The 26,155-nt window shown below is 44.2% G+C and overlaps 1 protein-coding gene across 3 annotated transcripts in view; it reads left to right on the forward strand.

Annotated features, from left to right (window-relative positions):
• Positions 1–293: 293 nt before the first annotated feature.
• Positions 294–26,155, forward strand: part of tiam2a (TIAM Rac1 associated GEF 2a) — a 73,534-nt gene continuing 47,672 nt past the window's right edge. The window contains exons 1-3 of one of the 3 annotated variants that reach the window (XM_034674859.1): positions 294–530; positions 23,700–23,796; positions 24,654–25,817. In XM_034674859.1, the coding sequence (XP_034530750.1) occupies positions 24,660–25,817 (1,158 nt within the window). In that variant the 5' untranslated portion in view covers positions 294–530; positions 23,700–23,796; positions 24,654–24,659. Of the gene's footprint in view, positions 531–13,962; positions 14,050–19,916; positions 19,989–23,699; positions 23,797–24,653; positions 25,818–26,155 lie in introns of those variants that run through there. The other 2 variants (XM_034674861.1, XM_034674860.1) reach the window with 2 other exon arrangements.

Genomic DNA, 26,155 nt, shown 5'->3' on the forward strand with positions numbered 1-26,155 from the left:
ACAAATCCAAGGTGGCAACCCTACTAGCAGCTGTTCTTTTTGTCTGAGTACATGACGTTTTAACCTAGTGGCATAAAAAGTGTTTAATGTTTAACTTTGATTTCACTTAGGACCTTGACTTCCATGTGAGAGAACCCTGTAATGTCCGCGACCCGCTGTTTGGGAACCCCTACTTAACACCTTTTATCAGACTTGTAGATTTACTGTCCATTAATCCCCGGATAGTCTAGTCTATGCTGTAAAGAGGCTCACGGCCATCCCCCCTTCTGTATGTCCGTGTGAAGGAGGAGTTTAACCCCACATTGTCTGGGAGGAGTCCGCAGTCTCTTGGCGCTCCGTCCCAGGAACGTTTGGTCTGGGTACAGAGGAACCGTGGAAGTACGCTCCACGAAAACATGAGCTACTTTTAAGAGCCTTTTTTTTTTAATGCAACGACGTTTTAATTTGTCGGGTGCGAGGAGGGAACCACGTGAAGCCTGAGAGCAGAGAGAGAGAGAGAGAGAGTGTTCAGTCAGAGGGATCATAAGCCGGTGAGTTGTAAGCGAACTTCTTTCACAGCCACGCTGGGTTTAAAGACTCCGTTCATTCCTGTAAATGCGCTTTGTCCGCTGTAGCAAAGTTTGAGTGTTTATCAAAAGTTTGCTCGTGTTTTATCTAGGCTGTATTCGGTGTCTATTGTAGTAGTGACTCCTCACTGGTTACTGTGAGCGGCAAATCTCACTGCAGCAGCTGTGACTGGAATCATTATACCCTTAAAACATGTGATCATTGAGTATAACAGTTTCTTTGTAAATGACAGTACACCACTATATAAAGTACTGACTACTTCATCTGTGTTTTTATGTCCCCTGAGAAAAAGAACGACCCCTTCCATAATTATAATGATCAGATGATAAAGGAGACAGCTTCCTCATTAAGCATGAAATATCCTTTTGTGTTGTGGAACCTAATTATGTAGGATAAATAACACAAATAGCATCCTGTCAGCATGCACAGCCTTGGACATTAATGAAACCCTCACTGTGTGTCATTCAGTGGATACAATACATCACTTAGCTTAGAGGTGTCCAACATGTAGCCCACAGTAATGTCAGAGAAGCTTCTTATCGCTTCTCTTTCTACCTTATGATTTATGAACTGAGTGATTGGGGGCATTGGTCATCCTCTTAATGCAGGGTTATGCTCTGCTGTTGTGTTTGCATGTGATTTACCATCAGTTTGTATTGTTATTTAGGGGTGGTAGGGCCCTTAAGCCACAAACAACAGTAACAAAAGGGCCCAGGGACCCCTGGAGTGAAGGGCCAACCCTGAGCAAATAGATCACAGCACCAGGAGGAAAAGGAGGAGGTTGGGCATGCCTTTTGGACTGCTTGGCCTTCTGTCATGGAAACCCTGTCACGTGAAGGTGTCAGTCTGACTGTGTAACAATCTCTGCACGCAGCTGAGGAGGGTTGTAATAATAAAAACACAGGCTAATGTTTGACTTACAGAGGCTGGCTGGCCTTGTTATTGATCTGTCTGAAGGCTTTGGCTGTCCAATATTCTTAAAACTGTCTTTGTAGAAGTTTTCAGCAGAGGAAATGTGTTGTTTCAATAGTAATTAAAGTGATTAATCATTATTGAATGATGGATTAGATAAGCGGATGCACTGTAAATGGTTACTAATCATTAACCGGGATCATTTTTATTCAGGAATTAGGCTCAAACGCACATGACTGCAAGAATGTCTTCCGTTTATTATTAGAGGAAGGGGGAAACATGCTGTGTGATTGGTTTTCATTTCATCCGGCCTTTCAAACCCCTTGCTTGTGTAAGCTACACAGAAATAGTAACTTACTTACATAATTGTTGACGTTATTAAAGTGCTCCCAGTTCTTTGTTTTCAGGAATCAGTTACAAAATCAACGGGTCAGAAGCCTGAGCAGCATGTGCGTGCTTTTGCTTCTGTGGTTCAAATTTTTGTGGCAAAGAAATCCTCAGCCATGAAGAACATTATGTTTTACTGTCCTGTTTTTCTGGGTTTGGGTTGGGGTCATGATTCAGAGTGATCCTGATTGAGTGTGTCCCGTAATTTCCTTTTAGTGGAAAAAGTGATTGCTTTGCTCGTTAACTCTTTTCCCTCGTGACACAAATGCAAGTTCTGCCTTCCAGTTGGCAGGACTGTCAGCAGTTAGAGTTGTTTACTTGTAACAAAAGCAACATGTAATGCCTTTCTCTCTACTCTACTTACTTCACACACATCTACAGCTCATCTCTTGTCTAATTCAAGTTGAAGGGCTCCTTTATAGCATGGAGCGGTGACACCAGTATCACAGGAACTACCCTAAAAAAACCCCGGCACACATCTGTCTTGAAGTCAGTTGATATACAGTATGTAACTTTGTTGAATTATGTCAAGACGTGTGGAAGAATGTCTCCTCTTGTTAGCGATACGTTTGATCCACTCTGTGAAGGGAGAAACTGCTCCAGTACCTGTGTATGAGTGTCTGGTACACTTAATTCTTGTTCTCTCCTCTGCATATTTTTCTCCATATAAGGTGGCGGTGGCGTGCATGTGACTTATTAGACACGGGTAACATCTGTGCTTATTGTCACACAAGGATGAAGGCCCTACACTGTCTAGGTATCGAGGCACTGCAGAGGGAAACCACAGGCGCTCTCCATTGTCAAGACAAAAGGATTGCAATGGATCAACATTTCTTTTGCCCGTCTCTCTCGATCAGAGTGAAACGCACTTTCAGTCCTCATTTTTTTTTTAAACGTACACAAGCCAGTCAAGCGAACGTAATGGAGGCCTGTGAGTTTCTATTTCTTTCTACTGTGGTTGAGATTATATTTGGCTTTCAGAGTGTTCGCTGGTAGTGTACGGCCTGCAGAGTCTGGAGTGGTTGCTATAAAAAGCAGGTGAAGTAAACGCTGGTGCTGACAGCATCTTGGCTGACTCTTCTTAGTTGCTACCGTACTCACCGGGACACCAACCAAAGGACACATGACTGGCTTTGACCTCTTGTGGGTGCACACAGATACAGGTCAAAAACAGCTATCACCAACTCAACACTGACTTCATCCTTAGTGGATTTAATTTGCAGCCTTGATGAAAAACAATAACTTGTCACTGAAAACGCCCAGAAAGAGACGCTTTGTGCCTCGTTGTGTGCTGCATTATTCAGTGATTCTGAATTTAACTCGTTTTGCTGTGGCTACTTGTTTTAGTTCGGCACACACCCATCCACTTTGGGAGATTTGTTCAGTCAGCTGCACTTTGTGTATCTCCTCCAACACAAGATCCGCTGCTCTGCTGCACAAACAGGAACCTTCTGTCCAGCTCAGCAGAGCCACTTGGTCTCCTCCAGCTGAACTGATGCACTCATTCACGCTCCTCTTCGTGGCCACGACTCCCTCCACCACCCTTAAGGAGATTAATGCACGGCTCCAAATTGATTTGCACTCTTTCAGGGTCACTTGCCAAAGAATGGATTGTAGGTTCCCAAAGAAAATGAAGATTAAATAGTGGCGGGCGCTTTAACTGTGTGTCTGGCGAGGTAACAGATTAAGAGTAACCGTGGTGGGTGACTGGGGTGTAGGTGAAGAAGGGTGTTTGGCTGCTCTTAAACTGTGCCAGACCACTTCACGTGTGATCAAGGCTTTCATTAACCTCAAAGAAATAACCACGGAACATGCTATTACCGTTCTTCGATTGATGGTCATATAAATCATACTGTGAATACTGTACATGAAGCAAAATGGCAGCACTTGAGTAGCAGTGCGTGTAATTCCTGTAAGCTCACCAGACGACGTACAATATTTCAGTCTGGAAAAGGTGCTGCCGCAGCACTTCAGACTGGAAGTGATTTACAGGCTGTGGTAATACAAGTAGTAGTTTGATTACTAAAATGTATGAACAATGAGGTGGAAAGGACAGGGACTGCTGGGTACAGAAGCTATTTGCTTGGGTATTGATCTGCATATAGGACTTGATAATCTCTTGAAAATCCACCTGCTACACACCCTGTTAGAGTGTGTGATCTCTTATACACAAAGCAGTTTTTCTCCGTTTTTAAAAATGTAGGAATCCTTCATTATACATCCAAGAGATGAACAGAGACGTTAAATGAAGATCTGATTTGTGCAGCAGTCTGCATGATATGTCTGTTTCAAGAAATGGCAGGTCAAGGCACATTCTCCACAGGGTTAAACAGTCCTGTTTGTATGGAAATGCCCTCCTTCAGCATCCCCCTTTCTTGGCTCCAAGCCTGCTTACAGGTCGATCCTTATAACAATAGAAATTGTGATTGATCTGCTCCACCTCGGCCCAGCAGCCATAAGGTCTCACTCGCTCTCCCTGCCCTATTGGAAAGGCAAACACAGCTGGTGCTGCTGGCCAAAGTGCTCGGTGCTCGGATGTTCTGTTGGCGCCATGTGTCTTGTGTTTGCCACATTGATGGATGGATGGAGCAAATTCTGGGTGCGTATTTACTCCAGCACATCCCACCTGCTCATCAATAGATGGAGATGGAGGCTGACCATCTTATTGTTTTTGGATGAAAGTGAGGAAGCCTAATGATGTTTTTTTTGGGAAGGACTGCGCCACAAGCTGGGCGTTTGATTCAGCTAACACATCCAGATTCATCATTAGTTTAATAGTCAAAGATTTGTTCATCTCTTTGAACTGCTAGTGATTCAGATATCTTTTCTTATAGTAGTTTAGATTAGAGCTGGGCGATATTGAAAATGATGTTATCATGATAAAATATTTCTTCAGTCAATATTGATAATTATCACGATAAATATCAAATCATTATTTCATTTAAATTTAAAGGAAAATTTTTGGTCCTGAGTGAAAATTGAAGAAACCAGACAGTTTGTTAGTTTGTATCTGGATTTAGTTTTCTGAGAAGCTTCTTGAATCCCTCATTTCTTACGGTACTAACAGGAAGCAGGTCTTTTGTGTAAGATGAGTTGTTTTTTTTAAAGCTATATTTTTGGGGCATTTTTCCCTTTTATTTGATAGGACAGCTGAAGAGAGACAGGAAATGTGGGGAGCAGAGAGAGAGGGAGGACACGCAGGAGATGGTCCAGGCTGGAATGGAACCTGCGACCTCTGCGACGAGGACCATAGCCTCTATATGTGGGGTGCTTAGACCGTTAGGCCACCAGCACCCCTTAAGATGAGATCTTTGTGATTTTAGTTTGTAGATTATTTTTCTCAGGTTTAGGTCATTTGCATAATTTGATTTAAATGTACAACAAATGCATCAAATTGTATTTTGTGTTTCAGCTTAGTAGAGTATTGTTTGGAGTTGTGCACTCTCCTTAAAGATTTCTAAGGGTTACAGGCAGAGTGATGTTGCCTCCCACAGTGCAGTGAATGCATCCCGGTTATTCAGTGTTCAGTTGTCCTACGGTTGACATTTAACGTGTTAGAAATGCACAGCAGAAGTTGTCTCAGTGCTCTTCCTTTCCCCACATCCTGAAAGTATATTTAGTGAAGTGTCTTAAGTTAATAGTTAACGCAGAGTTGACACAGTGTTAGACTAACAACTCTGCTTTGAGCTGGTAGGTTTTGAGTTTTCTTCTGTGTCGCTGCCGCTCGTTTCCGCCGTGTTTACATTCCGCTCCCAACATCTTTAAGCCCCGCCTACCTCTCACCCTGTGACATGATTGGCTGTTTAATGCCGTCTTCTTCTTCTGTCTGATGTTGGGTAGCAACTAGTGTTTAGGGCTAATTAGCAACCCTTTCCAGCGGTTGGGGGTGTAATTACAGTTTTATTTATATTTAATTTAAATCAAGCATTTGTTATATCTATATTGAGAAAAATTATATCACGATAATTATCGTTATCGGATTATCCCCCAGCCCTAGTTTAGATGACTATTTAAAGCTTCAGTGTAGCTGGATCACAATGTGAGTTTTTGAGGATGATAAATCTTTCTTGATACCACAAAGTAATGAAGAGCAGATGAGAAAGAATGATATCATGTGCGCAAATCCATCACTGACCACACATGGATCCAACTATTTTCAGTAGTCCATTCATCATGGTTGCACCCATCATGACTGAATTGTTCTAACTCTCCTGTCTCGCAAGATATTGATGTTGTTCCTTTTCTTTTGCTTGCTCAGTAGCTCGCTCCGCTGAACTGCATGGAACATGACATGCCCTTATCTGTTCAGTTTCCTGAGCTTTGTGACAGACATGAAGTGCTTCTGAGGTTCTTTGGCAGCCGTAGTGTTGGAGCTTTGTTGAGGAATATTTTCAGGCTCATTAGGACCCCTTCCCCTGTCCAGCCTACTCCCAGCTTAAGCAGTCAGTGGTTTGATCTCCTTGCAAGATAAGCTCTTTTCTCCGCTTCTCAGTCTCCAGGCCTTGTCATGTTGGTTCAGTCATTTGGCGTGCAGCCAGTGTAAACACAGACACGGTCCTGATTGCTTTAGGTCATTGGCAATCCTGGCAGCCACTCAGTGAGCATGCTCAATTAAAGCTTTTTTTTGAAAACCCTTTTTTTTCCCAAAGAGGTAAATGTATCCAAACGACCTTTTTCCTGGGGCGGTATAAACATCAAGGCATGGTTTGTTGACAGGCCTCAGCTGTCAGAGGGTAAAAGTTATATGAGTCAAAATAACAGCATAGTTAGAGGAACATTCTATCTGAATCATCAGCAGTGAAACAGCAGCAAGGTAATGTAAAATGCATCAGATCTTTAATTTAGTAGAACTGAGTTCTTTATCTGCCAGGCTGCAGTAGGAGCGCCTGTGTGTGTGGGCTTGTTTATTTTTACAGCACTTTCTGGATGCCTAAAGATCGACTAACCCGTCTTCATTCCTGGCTAAGTTGGACTTGGGTTTCCTCATCGCCTAAAATCGTCCAACTTCACTTTCTCTGCTCTGCTACAGCCAAGACATGATCTCTACTTGGCTGTTACATAAGAGCTGCTTGACTTGGGTTTGCTCTCTCTGGTCCAGAGGGAACAACTCCCTCACACCGCTTGGCTAGCTCTCTATGCCACCCTGACTGCACAGTCCACGGCTCAGGTGGTTTTAACACTTAATGGGCACAGGTGCAAAGGATTTTCTGGACTTTTCTACTTAGTAGGCCTTGTGAAACCAGAGGAAGCTTTAGCAACTAGCTGATATGTGTCTTTCTCATCCTTGTTGCATTCCACTTCTGGGAAAGTTTTGCCAACAAACTCGCCATCAACAGCACTGCCAATGAAGCGTAGAAAAGCCACCGCATTCCAAGTTCCAGAAGGTCAGTGTTATCGCAGGTAGGTTCCTCCACGGGTTGATGCTAAGTCAAGCAGATTACACTGAGTGCAGGTTGCAGCTCAGCTTGTTGCAGCCGGGAACAGTCGTGCAATATTAATACCCCTCCATCCTCAAACGGTGTGTTACAGCAGTTGCCACCAAGCTCTCATAAATGATGCTTTTTAAAAGTTTTATCTGTCATGGGTTCACAGTTATGTCAGGGGATCATTAAAGGTTGCTTCTCAGAGAGTTGCAATGCGGTGTTGTGGAGAAGATGCGTGGGAAACACCGAAACACGTGTGTGTGCATGGGATACCAGAGGCTGCTAATGGTATTAGACAAAGGAAAAGCAGTCGCACAGATTGATTCTGATGTCGTTAAAGCTGCTCCCACTGATCTTTTCTACTTCCCGTGTCTAATCACTGAGACTTAGACTTGAAAAAAGGTCATCAGAAAAATCAAAGTGACACTATTTCTAGTTTCAAAGGTGCTGATAGACAAATTTGCCTCTTTGACACAGCCTTTATGTCTTTATGCTAGGCTGAGGTAACTGTCTCCTTGGATTTAGTTTCATATTTGTCACAGAAATAGGAACAGATCTGATCCTCTAATCTGAAAAAGGTTGAACTTTTCTCTGTCAAAGGAATAAAAATTGTTGCTCCTATAACACTTCTGCACATTAAATGGGACGGAAAAGTTGAATTATTCGGGGAGCTGCTCGACTAATAGAGCTTGTCCTTTGAATACCCTCATGATCACACCATCCTTTGTCCTTTCCTTGACACTTAATGCCACGACTAGCACGGTCCTGGTCATCTCACTCCACCTCTCAAACCTCCCTCGTGGTTTCACCCTCTCAACAGGACCATTGTTGCCTTTTCCAGATGAATCTCCTTGCACGTGGTGGATGCGTAGGCCAGCAGTGTCCACAGTTTAGACTGGCGCTCTGTGGTGAAAGCGGAACGACTGACTCACAACTATGATCTCTGTGCATATCCTGTGTGCATGTGCCTGTGGGGCCACTGTTGCATATGTTGCATAGCAGCTCTTCTGCCTGCATTCTTTGTTGCAGAATAACAAGCGCTCTGTGTTTTACGGCATAACTCTCTCATGCCTTCATTATCCATGTTGAGGGAGTAGCTGTGTGTGAAAGTTCTGATCTCCGTCTTGTCTGCTTTCATCTTCCACTAGCATATAAATAAACCTCTTTCAGACATGTTTTTCTCTACACCCACCTCCCTTTTTAAACTCATTGATATTCGCCTTGCATGTGCCAGGATCCTGTGTAACGTGAACGCATACAGCGGTGAAGTCATTCATTATAAATCATTTCCCCTTTGGAGGGTGAAATCATTTATTCACAGTCTCATGAGGTTAGTGATCCAAGGAGCACGCCCTGACTGGTGACTAATAAGTGGCTGATGTTGTGTCACTCAACCTGCAGACATGCATTGGAAACACTTTGCTGTCTAGGTTATTACGTTTTATCTTCTGTCATACAAAGAAGCACTACAAAGCTTTATTTCCTTTTATTCGCCTGAGGTGTCAGAGCAGGGTTATGACACTTTTCATCAGGAGTTGCCAATTTTCTCCTGTCCAAAATGCCGTGTTTCTCCTGGCGTATGCTGCATCTGTTAAAGAATGACTTTAATAACTGTGATATTTTCCTGAAGCTATTTTCAAAACCATTCCTGTCTCTTTAGGCGCTCGTCCTGCTCCTCGGTAGTAATTTTGTGTGCGCGCGAGCAGGCGGTTTGTCTCCAGCAGCAGGCCCTGTGGTCTGCTCGCGTGGAGAAATCAGCCTCACTGGAAACTTGCGGCTGCTCTTTTTTTATATTAATAACAATATTACACAGAGCATGAGTCTCAACTGGCATGCCCAGGCTTCAACTTTTAAAAACAGACTTGAGAAACGCCAGGAACTGGGGTTTCCTGACGGTTAGGCTGTATGTTTTCTCCTTTCACACAATAAGTCATATGGTAATTTCTCCTGTAGCTGATGAAACTAAGAGGACATGAAAGCTTAGCCTTCCTTGTTTCTCCTCTGCATGCACAATTCTTAATTGGCCCTTGAGTTCAGCCTCAGAGAAAGCACGCCATTAGTCAGTGGGCAGCTTTTCCAAAATGATAATAATGTGTCTGTGTGTGTCCGAGTGTTCATGTTCCGCCCCAGACATGCCTGCTGCTTTTGCTAATCATGCTATCATACACTGCCACAGGCTCTTTCTTAGCCGGCGAGTATTTTAACAAGCTGGAAGACTGCCCTCATTCTTTCCGATCTTTTACCACCATCCGTATCATCATCACGCTTCATGTCTGGGGTGTTTTGGCCTGCTGTGTGTTACACTTTGCTAAGCCACAGGAGTCCAAGTCCAAGATGCTCTTCTATAGCATGAAAGGTACAGAGAAAGTTCAGTGGCATTGTCTCCACGCTGCGTTCACAGTCACATCAGAGCTGCTTTGATGTAGTGGGATACAAAACAGCCTCACAAACAAGTCAGATCAGGTTAGATTTTCAAAACCGTGCTGTGCCTCTGTGGTCATTACGGCTCTTTAAAGTGGGTTGCAGTGCATGAGTCTTGGCGGCGTGTAGTGTCAGAGCACCCTGCTCCTTAGTCTGTTGTTATTATCCAGTCAGGGAGGTAGTGGGTTCTCTTGATCATTCAGGAGTCAGATAATTCTCCTTTTTTTTAATACTTTCTCTTCAGCGGGTTTGGGTGCTACATCTCCCCCTGTAAGCCGAGGAACAGCGGATGGTTTGTAGTCATCCGTTTGCCTCAAGGGTTAAGGATCCATTTCTATTCCCTGTAAGCCCTCCTCTGCTTAGGAGGAGAAGGCTGTGAATAAATACCACCCTTGTCCTCTCATAATGGAACAGCTTGACCCCTTGTGACCTCTGCTGGTTGGAGCATCTGCCTGTCGATTCCACCGGCCCATCCTGTGGGACCTCACCCTTGCTGTCACATCTGTCTATGAGCTGTAATTCAATTGGTCAAGGAGTTTCTTTAATGGGATGAAAATTAAGGGCAGGCCTGTCATTTTTCATAGCGACAAAAGAATCACGTCAGCTCGACTGTGCTGTTGATTTACAGTCTGTAATCCTGAGAAAGTACTTGTTTCTCTCTGCGCGCCGTGCATGAAGACTGCATAATGAGTGTAGTCCTCATTGACATTCTTGAGCCTCCCTGTATGGATTGGATAATAATGAGTTTGGCAGGGGACCTTAATTTAATCATGTCGGTAAAAGTGGTGCACATGTGGCGCAGCTGCTAGCGCTTAGCTCAACCTTGCCATGCCCCTAGATGAGGTGCAGTTCACTACCCGAATTACTGTGTTTCTGTGTTATCAGTCTCTATAAAGCACATTCCTCAGTGAAAAGGCTTTGCTGAGCTGGACAAAGGAGTTTGTTTTGCAAAGATTTGTGGGCTATTTTCCTACAGCAATCGAGTTAGCTCACGTGCGTCTGCATCCGCGTGACTGGAGAAACTGGTTTAGGTGTTTTTCCTGCAGCCAGCACAGGTCAGTCTTTGTTGTTGTTGTGTTGATTTAACTCCCCCAGTTAAACACAGTGCTGCTTTGTGGAGCACCTGTTCTGGATTATAGGTTGATAACTGCTCTCAGCTAATTTCTTGTGATAGTGAAATCTAAACTCACCCTTGTCATTCAGGATTCAGGGGTGAGACTCAAAGAAGACTGAAAATCCGTTTTAGAGTCCCAGACAAAAGCACCAAACCTCACATTTGAGCACACACTCACATGCATTACCAAGATTTTCTTCTTTAGACAGGTTTAACACAACATTCTACACACTCCAATGAACTGTGTGTTAACCTATGACACAGTTTGGCTGTGAAAACTAGGTCATGGGCTGTAAAAGAGGCAAAGAGACATGCAAAGTGGTAACTACACACATCAACACACACACACACACACACACTCGCCGCAGGTGTTTAACCTGTCTGTGAGGGTTGAATTAGCCTCTGCACAACGTGACCGATGTGGCCTTGTTTTGCACAAAAGCTTATGCCCCCTAAAAAAAGCCGACATGCAGACACTGCCAGCCACAGCTTGGAGCAGAAATAATCAGACTTGTGGTTTTCACGCGACCAGGTGTGGCTGTTTGTTAACAAATTTGCCCTCAACGAGAAGTCTGATGTATAGAGTGGATTGTTCTGATTGAATAACACGTCTATACAAATATTAAAGGCTTATATGATTGTTTGCAGGCCAATGTGCTCAAAGTTGCCTTCCTCTACGAGCTTGCTGCATGCACACAACAACTCCAGACATACAGACCTGATAGCTCTGGTTGTAAGTATGTTAGTGAGTGTTTGGTCTTGGCTCCTCACCAGCTGTCTTACCCATCACTACAGCTTTCAGGATGCTGAGCAGACAGACAGTCCAGCTCAGATTTCTCTCTTCTTATCAGTATATCTAAGCCATGGACGGAAACAGACACTGTATGTTATGAACAGCTGGGCTTGAAACAAGTTGTTTTGGGGTAACTATAACAGAAGCTGCTTTCCTGTAAAAGCAACACTGCACTAAAGCTGGTCTTCTTTTATTACCTGTTTATTGCTCTGTGAATTTACCAACCCTTGATACACTGCCTACTCGTCAGAGGATTAGTTTTCTCTCTTTTGGAGCTGCGAGTGGATTCATGGTGGAGGATGTGGTTGAAATTAGGGCTGGCCGATAATTCAACAACAATAATTATTGTGATTTATTTTTTCTCAATATAAATATAACAAATGTTTGATAAAATTTAGATATAAATAAACGTGTAATTACACCCCTCTTATTAGGCCTGCTTATGAGCCTTAAACACTAGTTGCCACCCAACATTAGAAGAAGACTACATTGAACAGCCAATCATGTCGCAGGGTGAGAGGAAGGCGGGGCTTAAATAAGCTTGGAGTGGAATGTAAACACAGCTGAAACGAGTGACAGCGGCACTGAAGAAAACTCAACCTATCAGCTCAAAGCGGAGTCATTGGTCTGACACTGTGTCGACTCTGCGTTAACTATTAACTTAATACACTTCATTAAATATACTTTCATATATTCTTAATTCACTGCGCTGTGGGAAACAACGTCACTCTGCCCGTAACCCATAGAAATACCTTACTAAACTGATACATGGAATAAAATTGGATCTTTGTTTTAAATTTAAATCAAATTATGCAAATAACCTCAAACTGAGAAAAACTAAAACAAAAATCTGATCTTACACAAAAGACCTGCTTCCTGTTAGCACCGTCAGAAATGATGGATTTAGGAAGCTTATCAGAAAACTAAATCCAGATAGAAGCGAACAAACCGTCTGGTTTCTTCAACTTTCACTCAGGAGCAAAAATCTGCTTTTAAATTTTAATGAAAGAATGATTTGATTGTGATTACATCATTTTCAATATCGCCCAGCTCTACTTGAAATTCTTCATGAGCTGAAAGTGGGAAGCTTGTTTCAGTGGTTGCATGTGTGTTTAAGGACAATCCCGGTGCAGCATGGGATGTGTCTAAACAGTGGCGATTGCACATGATAGATGGTTTATTTAGCCGTCCATGTGTTTACAAAGCTCTGATGTAGGTCCTCGACCTGATCCTGACAGCCCCTCCACTTTTATCGTGCCATCTCTACAGCCAGCAGCCTGACTTCACTCTGCTCAGCCACACAGGATGTACACTTTGTTCACCCAGTAAGCTGAGGATTCTGGAGACATTCCTGCTGAAGCATTACTTGAATATTCATCTTAAGCTGAAAGAAATGACACCTGCATTGTCTTATGCGGTGGCAATAAAGGTCGTTCTTAATGAGCAATGCAGACCTGAAATATGTTTTGCACAATAATCCCTCTCTCCATTCTGTGAGAGAGGGATTATCCTGCCTGTTTGTGGTTCAGTGTCACTTGTTTTGGGCATTTCTTTAAGTGTCTGTGTTTTTAAAAAGAGTCAGAATTAAACACCATGTCCATTACTACTGATCATTCCTTACTAAAATATGTCTTTTCACCAGTATGCCTGATGATGTCCTCACCTGGAAAAATCCATCCTGAGCACTTAACCAAGGCAATCCTTCAGACCTGCCAGTGTTGGTAAAAGAAAAGGCTTTATAATGGCCTACAGTGATGGCTGCTAATGGCCAGCTGAGCATTACTTCCTTTGTTCTGTCTTAACCTCGACCAAGACGAGAAAACCAACCAACCAGGCAGGTCTAGACTAGTCCAACCGTCTCTAATAGCATCAAGTTGCAGCATTAGTGGACTTGACTATGATGTATAGCTGACAGAAAAAGTGCTGAGCTAAGTTTAAGCGCACAATTTGTACCTCCCAGCGTCATTTTTATGAGTTTGTTTGCTTGCGGTGTCAGTCAAATCGTCTCCTTAACTGGTGTGGTCAGGAGAATAATGCTCATGAATTCGATCAGAGCGAGCGGAGTGATTCATGTCCTATTTGGCCTGACTGTGATCTACACTTTGTCCCTTAATAGGCTATAAAAAGAGAGCCATTGCCAGTTGGAGTGCTAGTTTACCATGGACATATGGCTCGCCTTGGCATAGGGGAGATAACATTTGAATTACCATATCCATTAGCGTCAACCTGTCCTCTGGCTTTTTCAGGCTTAAATCACATGTGAGTGGTCCGTCAGCTCGAAGGGTGCCAACGGATTTCAGGGTGAAGTTTTGTGCTTGTGGGAGGCACGTATTGGCTGTGGAGTCCATGAGCGGTGTCCTACACACAGAGTGGGGGAGGCCACAAGGGTGAAGCCCTGAACTCCTAAAGAATGCAGAGACGGATTAATGCAGGTTTGTGACATTGATGGATGAGAGTAGGACCCCCCCCCCCTTTCAAACACACACACATAAATATGCCTATAGAGCATCTGGATGCTGATTGTTTCCCTACCATGCAGAAGTGTATGCCAGCCTAGCAGGTGTGTGTGGTTTGTGTGTTTCTGTCTGGGGCAAAGCCAGACTTGGTTGTTTGCCCTACTACCCCAGATTGAGCTGTATTCACCAGCCGCGTGTCATTTTGAGTAAAAGGCTTAGCTTTTATCACACCAGTTCACGTGGTGGGCACTCTGACTGACTCTCTTTGTCCTTTTCAAATCGCAGATGAATCGATTCCCCCGCCTTCAATAAGACTTTCCTTCCTGCTGAGTCCAGAGATTGATGTTGCACGCATGTGTTAGTGGTTTTGAATGCTTTTATGTGACCTGTGCTCTAACATCAATTACTGTACATACACGCTTCTACCTGCTTCCAAACCCACAGTACCTCATTGTTTCCCAGAATCCTCTGGTGATTCTCTGGTGTGACCTCCAGCGGCAGGCTCTGTGTGACTGATATTGTGCTACGATGGTCAATGATCTGTGATGGATCACCTTAGGGAGCCAGGGGTGTGTCTCCCATGAATGCTGCGGTACACTACAGTGGCTATTGCGATGGTAATGAGTGAGTAAGTCGCGGGCTGATGGTATTAATCACTAGAGCTCACACCACAGAGAGTGTGACAGATTATCCTGCGGTGCACAAAAGGACAGGCACAGTCACTCCAAGTGGAGATAATACAGTTTGCAGATGTGTTTTATGCAGGAGATCACTTCGTATCTGCAAAATATACAAAGTCAGTGAACCTCTGTGAGATGTTGAGGAAAAGGAAACATTTTCTTTCTTCCTTGAGCTCAAAACAACTCTACTGATGATGCTCCTTTTCCCTCTCCTCTGTCTCAAAGGCACTTTTCTCCCCCCCTCTTATCTGCGGGGAGATAATTAGGTATCTCTCCATCCCCTTTGTGCGCGGAAGCTGTCGTGCTCTGCCCCGACATCCTGGGCAGGGCTCGGTGTCTGCTTGTTTTCCCAGGAGCCTCGGAGGTGTTTTATCTGACCCAGTGCCTGCTAAAGACGCCACATGCTTTGTATGCACCGCCTGTCCTTTATTCTGTTACTCCTACCATCACCTCAAGGCGGTTTTAACTCCTCTGTTTGGAGACGGGGGCTCTTAAAAGTCTGATCTGAGCATAAAGCTGAGTAAACAACAAGGCTGAGATACTCTGCTGCGGCACAGATGTTGAGGTGTGTGTGTGAAAGCATGCTGATTGCACCAGAAAATCAATCCATCTAAATTGTAGGGGTATTAGTCTCTTTGAAAGCCAGATACTGTAGCTGTGGATCAAGTTCAAGGATGTGTGTGCATGAGTGCACCTTTTTCTTCCACAGATTTAACCCTCAAAATGACCTTCTTCTGTCCATTAAGCTGCTTAATTAGCAGTGAAGCTGATGGAAAGCTGATTTGCACCTGCAGTCTTCCAGCTGTTTGTGAGATCTCACACGCACACACATACACTCCATCTTTTTATGGGGATGTTAACCTGCTAGTGCATGCTGTTCAAGTCATGCACATGTAAAACTGCACATGCATTCCAACACATTATGAGACAGCAGATGGGTGCTGCTGACACCCTCTTGAGGATGCTCCGAGTCAGTGTTTCCCCGCAACAAAGCTGCAGGAGATGTTTGCATTACTCGTCTCATTTTAGACTTCTGCACAGTCACAAAGCAAGACTTGAAAAAAAGTCTCTGATGCCGTCCTCTTGTTCGCACACTTTCTCTTCAAACAGGCGAACATCAGCGTCTCTTGTTTGTGCGACATATCCTGGCTAAATTAAAGTGGAGTCGGGATCTCTGTGTTTTGGCTGCCTTGTCTGACGCCGGCTCCAATCTGGAGAAAATGAACTGAGCTGACAGCAGGGGAGGCTGGCAGATAATAAAGATTTCACTGTATGGGACGGAGGGATGAGGAGGCGGGGAAGGAGGAATAGAGGATAGATGGCAGGTGGGATAACCTTTGTGTGATTTGAATGTCACAGTTTGTGAGATACACATTTTTTCATGTTTCCTTCTTATTGATTTTTGTAGATTCTTTTTTCAGATTCTTTGACACCTTCAGTCAAAAGCAAACATCTAAGTGTAGCTGACTTTATATCAAGGCGTGCTTTATCTTCTTACACAGATACTCACTTGAAGATCATGCTCGGGTCCCTCACAAGATAACCCTCAGTAGTCGAAAAGTTAAAATGTTGAGTGGGTTCAAGGGAGGACGCCATCCTCCAAACAAAAGTCTCGACCTTTCACCTTTCCTTAAAGCATCCCAGCTTAAGTAAATTCCTCCAGTCTACACCCTGTCCTCTGACCCGCTTGTCTTCTAACCAGTGCATTCCCAGAACATGATATTCAAATCCATGTTTGTGGGTGAGCCGGTATACTAATGTGTGCTAAAATGAGCAATTAAGATCAATTTATTTCCTCCCGACGGACGTTTTATTCGCAAATTGCTGCAGACTGCGGTCCCCAGTGAGCTGGATAATCAATTGCATCAAACCATAAACGGCCTCCAGCTATGAGAGAGGCTCCATCATGCTGTTTATGAGGGAGACAAGAAATATTTGCATGCTGACTGAAAAGTCATCTTTCTTCCTCTGACTCGTCCTCAGACTTTCTCTCTCCATCTCATTCGTCAGGCGGGTCCCATAAGCACCGCTCGGCCAGTTTGAGTTTTTCATCAAGAGTGATATATTGCAAGTAATCCTGTCATCTGTGGTGGAATGTGGCATCATTTATGTATTTTACCTTCAAAGCGTCATTTACATTGAAAGTTTAAAGTGTCTACGTCTTTCAGTTTAAAACATCAGAGGATGCATTTTTCTAAAACGCAGTTAGTTGTATACAGATAAAGGTGCTATTGATTTAGTGCTTGAATTTCTCTCTAATAAAGCACAACAATGAACCCATTATTCATTAATATTGGAGATTATTAATAATAAAAAAATGTGTGGAAATGGCTATTTGTAGTTCCTGTAGCCAAATTTGACATTCTGGAAGCAGCTACTTTTGGCCTGTTATGCCTTTATTGAGTGATAGGACAGTGTATAGAAAGTAAACTGGGAGAAAGACATGCAGCAAAGACCTGCTCGGTTCAAAGCCAGGCAACCTGCTTAGAGGACTAAAGCCTCTGTATGGGAGGCATGCCATTTTTTTTTTTTTAAAGTTATATTTTTGGCCTTTTTGCCTTTTTTATTATATAGTACAGCTGAAGAGTGACAGGAAATGTGGGGAGTAGAGAGTGGGGGAAGGCATGCAGGAAATGGTCGACCGGCCGGGAACCGAACCGGCGACCCCTGTGACGAGGACTGTAGCCTCTGCATGTGGGGCGCTTAGACTGCTAGGCCACCAGCACCCCAAGGCATGCCATTTTAACCACTAACCCAATTTTGGCGTCTTAAACATCAAGTGTTTTTTTTTTTTTTTTGCATTTTCACTTAATCACAGACAGATTTATTTTATTTTATAAAAAATAAATGCTAATGTAAGCATGCTAACATACTCAAAATGACTCTAGGTCCAAAGTTAAATGTGTGTCCCATATTTCAGCCCAACCAATGCTTTTTAAAAATAGAGCTACACACAGTTAAAAATGAGTGTTAATACAGACTTACTGTATTCATTCCTAAGGAGAAATCTCATGGAGAGGTATCAGAGTGAGGGTGCTGCACATGGATGAGCATCCCGAGCAGTTAGGGGTTCAGAGCCCTGGAAGTGAACCGACACCTCAACAGCTACCAGTCCGATTTCCAAACTTGGTTCATACTGGGACCTGAACCCTCTGGTTTCCAAGCTAAGTCCCTGTAGACTGAGCAACTGACGCCCACGAATCTCAGATTTAGACGTGTGACAAATGACAAAAAGATGATGTAAGAGTTCATTGCCTTCTACAGATTTATCTTTGACTAAAAGCTTTCATGGAAGCTGATGTGTGTTCGTTTTACTATCATTACTGTGATCGTAAATCTGAGAAGAATGAGAATGATGGTTTTGTCAGACTCTATTAGGGAGAGTGATAGAAAGACCACCAGAGTCCCTAGACGGGGTATTCAAAGCTTTATCCAAAAGCAAATCTCTCCTTGTGATTTCTTTAAAACCTGTGTGACCACACACACATTACAACAGTAGCACTCCAAGATTTCCTCACTCCAAAGGCACACCTTTCCCTTTTCCTTGTATTTCCTGTGCTGGTCTCGTTTCTCATGGATAAGACACATGCATGACCAGCAGTTGAAGACGTGTGAAAGGAATTACTTTGAGATGTGGGCCCAAGTCAGTAGCCCAGAGCTCGGCTGTGGAGGGATTTCCCTTGGCCCTGGAGAGCTTGTTTGGCTCTTAATTGATCTTAATTAGAGGTCAGACCATTTGGTCGTGAGGAATTAAACCCAGCACCTGCTCTGTATGAATATGCATCACAGCGGGCTCCTTTTCCCTCTCTCAGCGCCCTCACTCTTTTGACTCATGTGTTGACCAACCTTTTAGCTGCCTCCATGTATAGGCAGACAAAGGGCTTTGAGGGCTGCTCAGACTAGGCCACTGGCACTATTGTGTTCTTAACAATGTTGTTTAGCCCTGGAGAACGCTGCTGAAATTGTGTCCTGAAGCTGATGGCTCTGTCAAGCAGCAGGCTGATGGAAGGCTATTCCACAGCTGCTCATGCAGCGTGGCGTGCTCATGACTTTGAATGGCTATTCAGGCAGAGATGACTCTCTGAAGAAGAAATGGACTGCGCTTTCTTGCATTGGCGTTCATGTTTTCTATTTGTGTTGTGATTTGTCCCAGTATAACCATCAAATATAGCTACTCTGGTATAAACAGCTAGATTCCACATTTGATGCTGCACCGTGTTCTGGTGTGGCTTTCTGGATGGGTCCAGTTTGACTGTGCGACCACAGCTATGTGAACCATAGACAAATGGAGGCATGTGAGTGTTTTTAGACCAACGGCGGTCTCAAGTTCGTCTCTGCAGGGATAAGCCTCAGTCACAACACTTTGGGTTTTATTTCAGAAGTTTTAATTCCAAGGAATGTTTTCACTCACCCCTTTTCTTGTGATTTAATTAGCTTCTTAAAAATAAGATGCATATTTGACCCCTCTGCCCCCTGAGAATTTCAAAACAGCTTAGCCATGTCTTTAACTCTTGTTATTTCCACGCTGCCCCAGCTCTAATTCACGCCACTAAACTCAACAGCCTTTTTTTATTCTCTGGCTCACACTAACTCGTACACACACACACATTTACAGTAAACACACACTCTTTTTTTCTGCCCCTTGTCACTAAATGCCTCCCCTGCCTCCTCCTGGGGTCATTGTGGTATTTAGGGTCAGACAAGAGCTCCAGTCTTTTCACCCTCCGCAGCGCCTCCCAGGCAGCGCTGCAGCCAACTTACGCCAGCTTGTCTGGCCCAGTCGCCTCAAACAGCCATGGAAAACTGCCTCAGCTGTAACAAGCCCTGCATCCTCCTCCCAGCCAACGGAAAAGCAGGATATAGGAAAAACAACACTGTGGAGTAGTGGAGACTCTTAAGGGATGAGAGTTATAAAACATCCTTGCTTCTCTTTCTGAGAGAGCTCTTCTGTCGAGAACTTTTCACTTTTTCCTCCCTGATCTCCTGCTTTTCCTCTTGGCGCTCTGTTACCCAGGGTTACCCTCAGAGGACTGTGATTCGCTGCCGTTTCGAAGCCGGGAGGGAGTTTCCACGTGTCCTTCAGTGCATCTGGGTGTGTGAGTCAGATTCAGTGAGTGTGTGTGTGTGTTGCTTTAAGACTCAACAAGCCTCCACTTTGGGATCAGACAACACCAGCGAGGTTCTTCTTTTGCAAGCTGTTCAAAGAGCTCTTAGATTAAAGCCTGGGCCATGGAGGTAAGGGATGTTGTGGGCTCTGTGTTTTATCTTTCTCTCCCTTTGTTTCTCCTATTTAGTGGATTAAGAGAAGGCTGGGGTGAAGAGGTTGGATTGTGTTTCCTATTGTCCAGATCCACAGGTGTGGGCTGTGTTTGCATGTGTGAGTGCTTTTGTTAGAGAGCAGCTTGTGCTTTACTTTGTCTCTCTTTTTATCTCTTCCACATGTAGCCTTGTGAATGAAGATACAACTCAAATGACCCGTTACAATCTCAGCCTTCATCACTCCTGCTGCCGGTTGCTGTCAGCCTTCATACATTGCTCACGTTGACTCATGGAAATAACTGAGTCTGACAAACTTACCACGCTGTCTAAACTTTGAACCTCTAGCTGAAGCTGCTCTTTCCCGTCATATGAAAGAGTTTGAATATGTATTCATTTTTGTGGCTACACTCTGGTAAAGCAGTGGCATATGTGTATAAATCATCCCGAAGACTGCCTTGTCATTTTTGGTCTGGAGCCAGGCGCAGAGCTTCTAAATGTGTAATGAAAAAGTCCAGAAGACACTTAACAAGCACTGTGATGGATGTTCGGCGGCTTGGGCTGAATCCACCACACAGCAATGTGAGCTTTCAGCGAGTGATTCATAGATAGACATTTCTCCTCCAGAGCAAACAACTGCAAGATACTTTAAGTCTTGTGACAAAAAAATCAGCAGCACCCTTTGCTCAAATATTTGCTCTTCTTGTTGTTGTTTTTCTACTTAAAGAACTTGAAGTTTTGCATACGTTTGAATGGAAGACATGTCTACAAGAGTGAGGCTCCATGCGCACTGTGCCTTTAAGAGATCAGTTGTAATGGAGCCAGAGGAAAGTGATAAGAGACAGGTCCCACGGGCTGTGATTTGACAGGAGGAAGGCAGTGTGATGGTGTTAACAGTCACTTGCAATAACAAATGACCTCATAGTTCCTACTTCCCGGCATAATAATCGAAAATACATGAGACCTTTCTAGTACTCTATTCTATAGAGGTTATTTCAACTACTTTATGTGTAATTTACATGATTGATTTATGAGAAGAACCAAATGTAAACTCAGCATTACGCTATATTGTGTATTTTCAGGACCGTTTCTTGACTGCAGGATTTCTGCATCTCCAGGGTTTTATGTCAGAGTATGTTAAAACGCTCAAACTGCATCATGATATTACTGCAAGCCTGAGTCCTCCCGGGAATCTCCTTGTGTTTCATTCTTCTGCTGTGTCAGGAGTTTTTCTTCAAGTTTAAATTCAAGGACTTGAAGGTCAGGTTTGCAAACACGGCTCCCCAGACTCTGCGTTCATGCAGGAGACGGAGGAAGCAACTCCCGTTAAACAAATTCAAGGTGGTCCCCATCGTAGGAAAAAGACACTTCCTTAACACACAGGCTTCATGCACCTACTGTGTTTAGACTTTAAGTCGAGGTGTGGCTCGTACTTCACTGTTCACCCGAGCTTTAGACCAAAGACATACACAGTGCCAGACTAAACACAGAGCCTACGTGGGAGTCACCCAGGGGCAGCCTGAGAAGAATGCCAGGTCATGGGGTGTGTCGAGGAACGTTAGGGTGGCAGTGGTCCCTTGGCCCCTGAACAGATGGTCTGTAGGACGCCTATTGACAACACAGAGAGGTGAAGGGGAAAAGGGAGGGGGAGTTCAGACCGGGTGCTGGAGTTTGCAGAAAGAGGAAGACTTGTCTTGTTCCCTCAAAACAGCCGCACAATGCTCCGGTTCAAGTCGCAGCAGAAGGCAAACGTGTGTGTCTCTAGGTTTGTGTGTTGGCACGCCTCTAAGTCTTTCTTACCCACAACCCTGCTCTGTGTGAATAAAGTCAGCGAGGAAAGCGTCAGTAGTAGTGTTGAAAGAAAGAAGTCATTGTGACAAGTTCCACATCCAGCGTTTTGCTGACTGCTAGTGTTGTCGGCAGCTGCTTTCTTGCTCTTGTCTCCACTGAGAGCACGGTTTAGTTACTCTCCATTCATGAACAGTGACTTCAAATCATTCAGCCTTTTATTTTCAAACGTTTGGATGCACAAAAACTCACAAAAATAAAACTTTGCATTCAAGTGGAGATGCTTACAGACTCAAAGACTCAGGTGTTATGTGCACAGCGAGAGTTTTAGGCATGTTAGATTTAGAGAATGCAAGTTCCCACAGGTTTCCAGTTCATTACTCAAATGCCTAGTTAGCCTAGTCGAGTGCAGTGCATCATGCAGAGCTTGACCTTGCCTTTTGTCCTCGTGGAACATGGCACTGATTTGAACTTAAGGCATAACAAAGCTGGAAATAATTGGGGTGCAACTGTCAGGAAGCTGCATGAAAAGACGTGGCGATCATGCACAGAGCATGATATCAGCATTGCTTTTAATGCACTCAATGTCTTGTCCCTCTAATTCACTGTGTAACTCCTGACTTGTTTGGTTAATCCCCTGATCAGCTCAGAGCGATTGTTCAAGTTCATTACCTCACCTACACGTCTCCGGCCAAGTTTCCACTGTGCCACCTTTTCACTTAAAAGAAGAAGAATGATTGTCTTTTGTGGCCTCATGTGATATTTGATTCTTGAAAGCCTTAGCCAAATTTTTGCCTCCTCCTTGAACGTGTGGACCTTGCGCCTTAAGTGCTTTACATTCAAAATGTCCAAGCTTCCAGGTATTTCCCTTGTCACGTCATTTATTAAACTCATCCTTTTACTGTAGTCCGTTTACTCAGATGTCCAACATTGTAATCTCACCTCACTGTCAAGGTGCATCCAAGCAGGAGCAGATCAACTCTTAATGCTGCAGATCACTTAATCCTGAAGGTTAGGGCTTTTGGCAGGGGGGTGTTTACACTGTAACCTTACACATGCTGTATGTGTGCTGCGAGGCTTAGCAGAGTTAGCACTATTCGAAAGCCTTCCTGGAGCGTGCACCACATGCATGTCACCAGGTTACATTACATACACACACACACCAAACACAAGCTTCACTGCTTCTCAGAACATGCCTGGTACCTCTGCAAAAAATGCTCCGCAGCCGTTTCTGGTTTTGGATCCTGCCCGTGGACAAATTTGGCGGTGACGAGTGCAAAAAGAAGCGAGCCTGGGTTCCAAGATTTAAAAATAAACAGGAGGGTAAACTGTAGCCGGCTTTCAAAAACTTTCCAAACATCAAAGGCGACGTCATGCTCTTGCGGGGAGGTGGAAAAATGCTACTAATGTTTGGTTTTGATGACTGATTGGGGTGAGTAAGATTTTGGGGGAGGCTTTTTTTACATTTCAAACCAGTCATACCATTGTGCCAGAGTGGCAACAATTTTCTGTGCTGTCTTGTAGCTTGATTTAGTTGATACTGCAGTGAACTTAGCTGGGAATAAGCTTGGTCTGTTTGCTGTTATACTTGGAATTAAGATTTTTCTGACTTTCTGTAAACGGCTAAGTTGTTGTCATCTACGAAGAAGAACGCTTTTTTTGAACAGAAATCAAACTACAGCAAGATTGACAATCTGATCAGTGGTGCTCTGACTTTGTTTATTCCAATAAGAAACCAGTAGTGCTGCCTACCAAACACTGTCCTCTCCCAAATCTCAGGGATTAAGTGTCCTCTTTAACTGGCACACCTGTTATCAAACAGGGGGGCTCCTTGCACATGGTAAATTACAGTCCTCCCCACAGAAACTAAGCACTAAGTCAACATCTCTCTCTGTGTTTCAGATGCGCCAGATGACAAAGGAATGAGTTTATTTTGAGAGATGAGGCGGAGAGAACCGTGCACATAGGAGCTCCAATCTGAGAAGAAACTTTCAGACGGGTAAGTCCAAGAACTGTAGCCTTCTTATCCAGACTGTTTGATTTTGTGTCGAATGTGTCCCCAGTGAACCTTTATTTAAATAATATAGTGAAATTTGCACTATTCAGTCATTCCTTAACATAATCGTTTATTATAGCAACTACTTTTATAACATGTACATGATTAAAGGAAGATACTTCTCTTCGTATGTCGATGACACGTTTGTTTCACTTCCTAAACCACTTGATGCACTAATTCAGAGACTTAATACAGTCTTACCTAGTCTCACCTGTTACATAACCACATCACAGACAGCAACAAACACGCTTCTGTCACTCACAGTCCAAGCTGTGAGAGACAGAATGTGCTTCAGCTGCTACCATGTAATGTAATGTCTGTCTGGTCACGGCTCTTCATCACTAATGTAAGAGTGTTGTGAGCAGTCTGGAAGTGATTTTTTTTTTTATCATCCTGAACCCTGTCACACATAATAACCGTGACAGCCTAAAGCCTGTTTATCCCAACTTTTCTATAGAAGGAAGGGAAGAATGTAGTGAAGTGAGAGGGGGGAAGACCGGGCAGGCTAGTGGCCAGATGTGAAAGACAGATGTATAGCTTTTGTCTTTGAAATGCATGGGGATGATAATATCCCTGCTGCTGTTTTACTGTGGAACAGCCACTGCAAATTAAACCATATTGGTTATATGAAATGCTTTTATAGGACTGTAGTCATTATGATTATGAATAGGCTAATTTTATGCCTCTGATGAGCTGGTATCATGAGATAATATGTCATACTATTCCAGCTAATGTGTGACTAACATGTTTTTTGCTGTGGCTCATTATTTTTGGTTCCTTGTTTTATTAATGTTTTCCAGACAGCTATGGGGAATTCAGAGAGCCAATACAGCCTCCAGGGCCCCAAAGGCACAAGCATTGTCCTCCCAGGGAAACAGAAGCCATTGAAGTTACGCTCAGGCAAAGACGACGCTCTGTCACCTCATTCGTGGTGGAAAAGCGCCCCAGTAGGTTCAGGATACAAGGCCAGGTGTGTTGGCCGTGGCTGTTTATCCCCTCCGAAAAACCGTCACTTGCACTCTGCCCGGCACTATGACTATGTCTCCAAGGAGGCAAGGGGCAGCCCACGTTCTCACCACTGGCGTAGATCAGCTGGGTGTGGCATGAGAAGACGGCATCTGTCGGATGAGTACGATGGTAATCCGTATGGAGCTGAGCTTAATGGTCACGCCCTTAATGGACACATTGATGAGGATGGGGCTTTAGAGGAGCAGAGCAGCCCACGGGTGGTGATCAAGAAGGATGGTAGTCTCAGGGTGGAGTTCACCAACACCTCTGGCCATCCCCTTCTCCTCGACGAGGCTTCTGGCCCCGTACAACTCCTCAAGTTTTCCCCAAACCTTGAGACTGCGTCCACTCCCAGTTTGCCTGGCTCGAGTGGTAGTGCACAAGAAGGTCACTGCAGTGGCCCACCTCCAGCCTCCACCTCCTCCACTGCCAGGACCAGCAAGGGAAGCTCGTTGAGTTCTGATGGTTCCTGGTATGACTCCCCATGGGGGCCCAACGCAGATCTTTGTGAGACGGACCAACCCTGCCCTGCTAACAGGACTTTGGTCCACTCCCCTATCCAACAGCTTGACTCCTTCACTGAGCAGTCCTCTTCAGAGCTCTACAAGGACTCAACAATGGCTGCAACTTTTCCCATTACAAAGAACCTGCCTTCTGATTTCCAAGGGCCTCCACCAGGTCAGAGGACGCACCGAGCCTCCTTTGCATCAGTCCTGGATGTTCCACTGGAGGAGGAATGCCCTGAGGCTCACCAGTACACATCTTTCACCCTGCCCTGTCGCAGGCCTAAAGCCCACACCATGAGCGAGGATCTGTGCCAGTATCCTGATCAGCAGCAGCACCGGGAGCAGGCAGGACCAGATATTCTTTTCCATAAGAAAGACTCCATAAGAACCCGTATACGACGCTTCAGTGACTGGACAGGCAGCCTCAGCAGGAAGAAAAGAAAGTCTCAGGTAAGCACGGTGGTCAGCACCTTGAATGATCTGTGCTATTAGATCACATACAGGGTTCAGACATGTATCATGTGGTCTTGGTGGTTGTACTTTGTAGCCCTCAATGTACTCAAGTATTTAAGCAAACAGTAGATGAATTTATCACCCTCTTATTATTGTCTTAGAGCTACAGCTAATTAGACCCAGAGAGAGCATCAGTAAAAGCCATGCACAGTCAGTTTCCTGTCTGGCATGGTTTATTTGATTATGAGCCCCAGTGGTGGTCTTGGCATGGCCAGGAACCAACCGCCGTCCTTTGGTCCCACGCACCACAACACCAGCTGTCTGAGGACAGGGCA

The sequence above is a fragment of the Notolabrus celidotus genome, chromosome 22, assembly GCF_009762535.1.
Source record: "Notolabrus celidotus isolate fNotCel1 chromosome 22, fNotCel1.pri, whole genome shotgun sequence".
Classification (NCBI taxonomy): domain Eukaryota; kingdom Metazoa; phylum Chordata; class Actinopteri; order Labriformes; family Labridae; genus Notolabrus; species Notolabrus celidotus.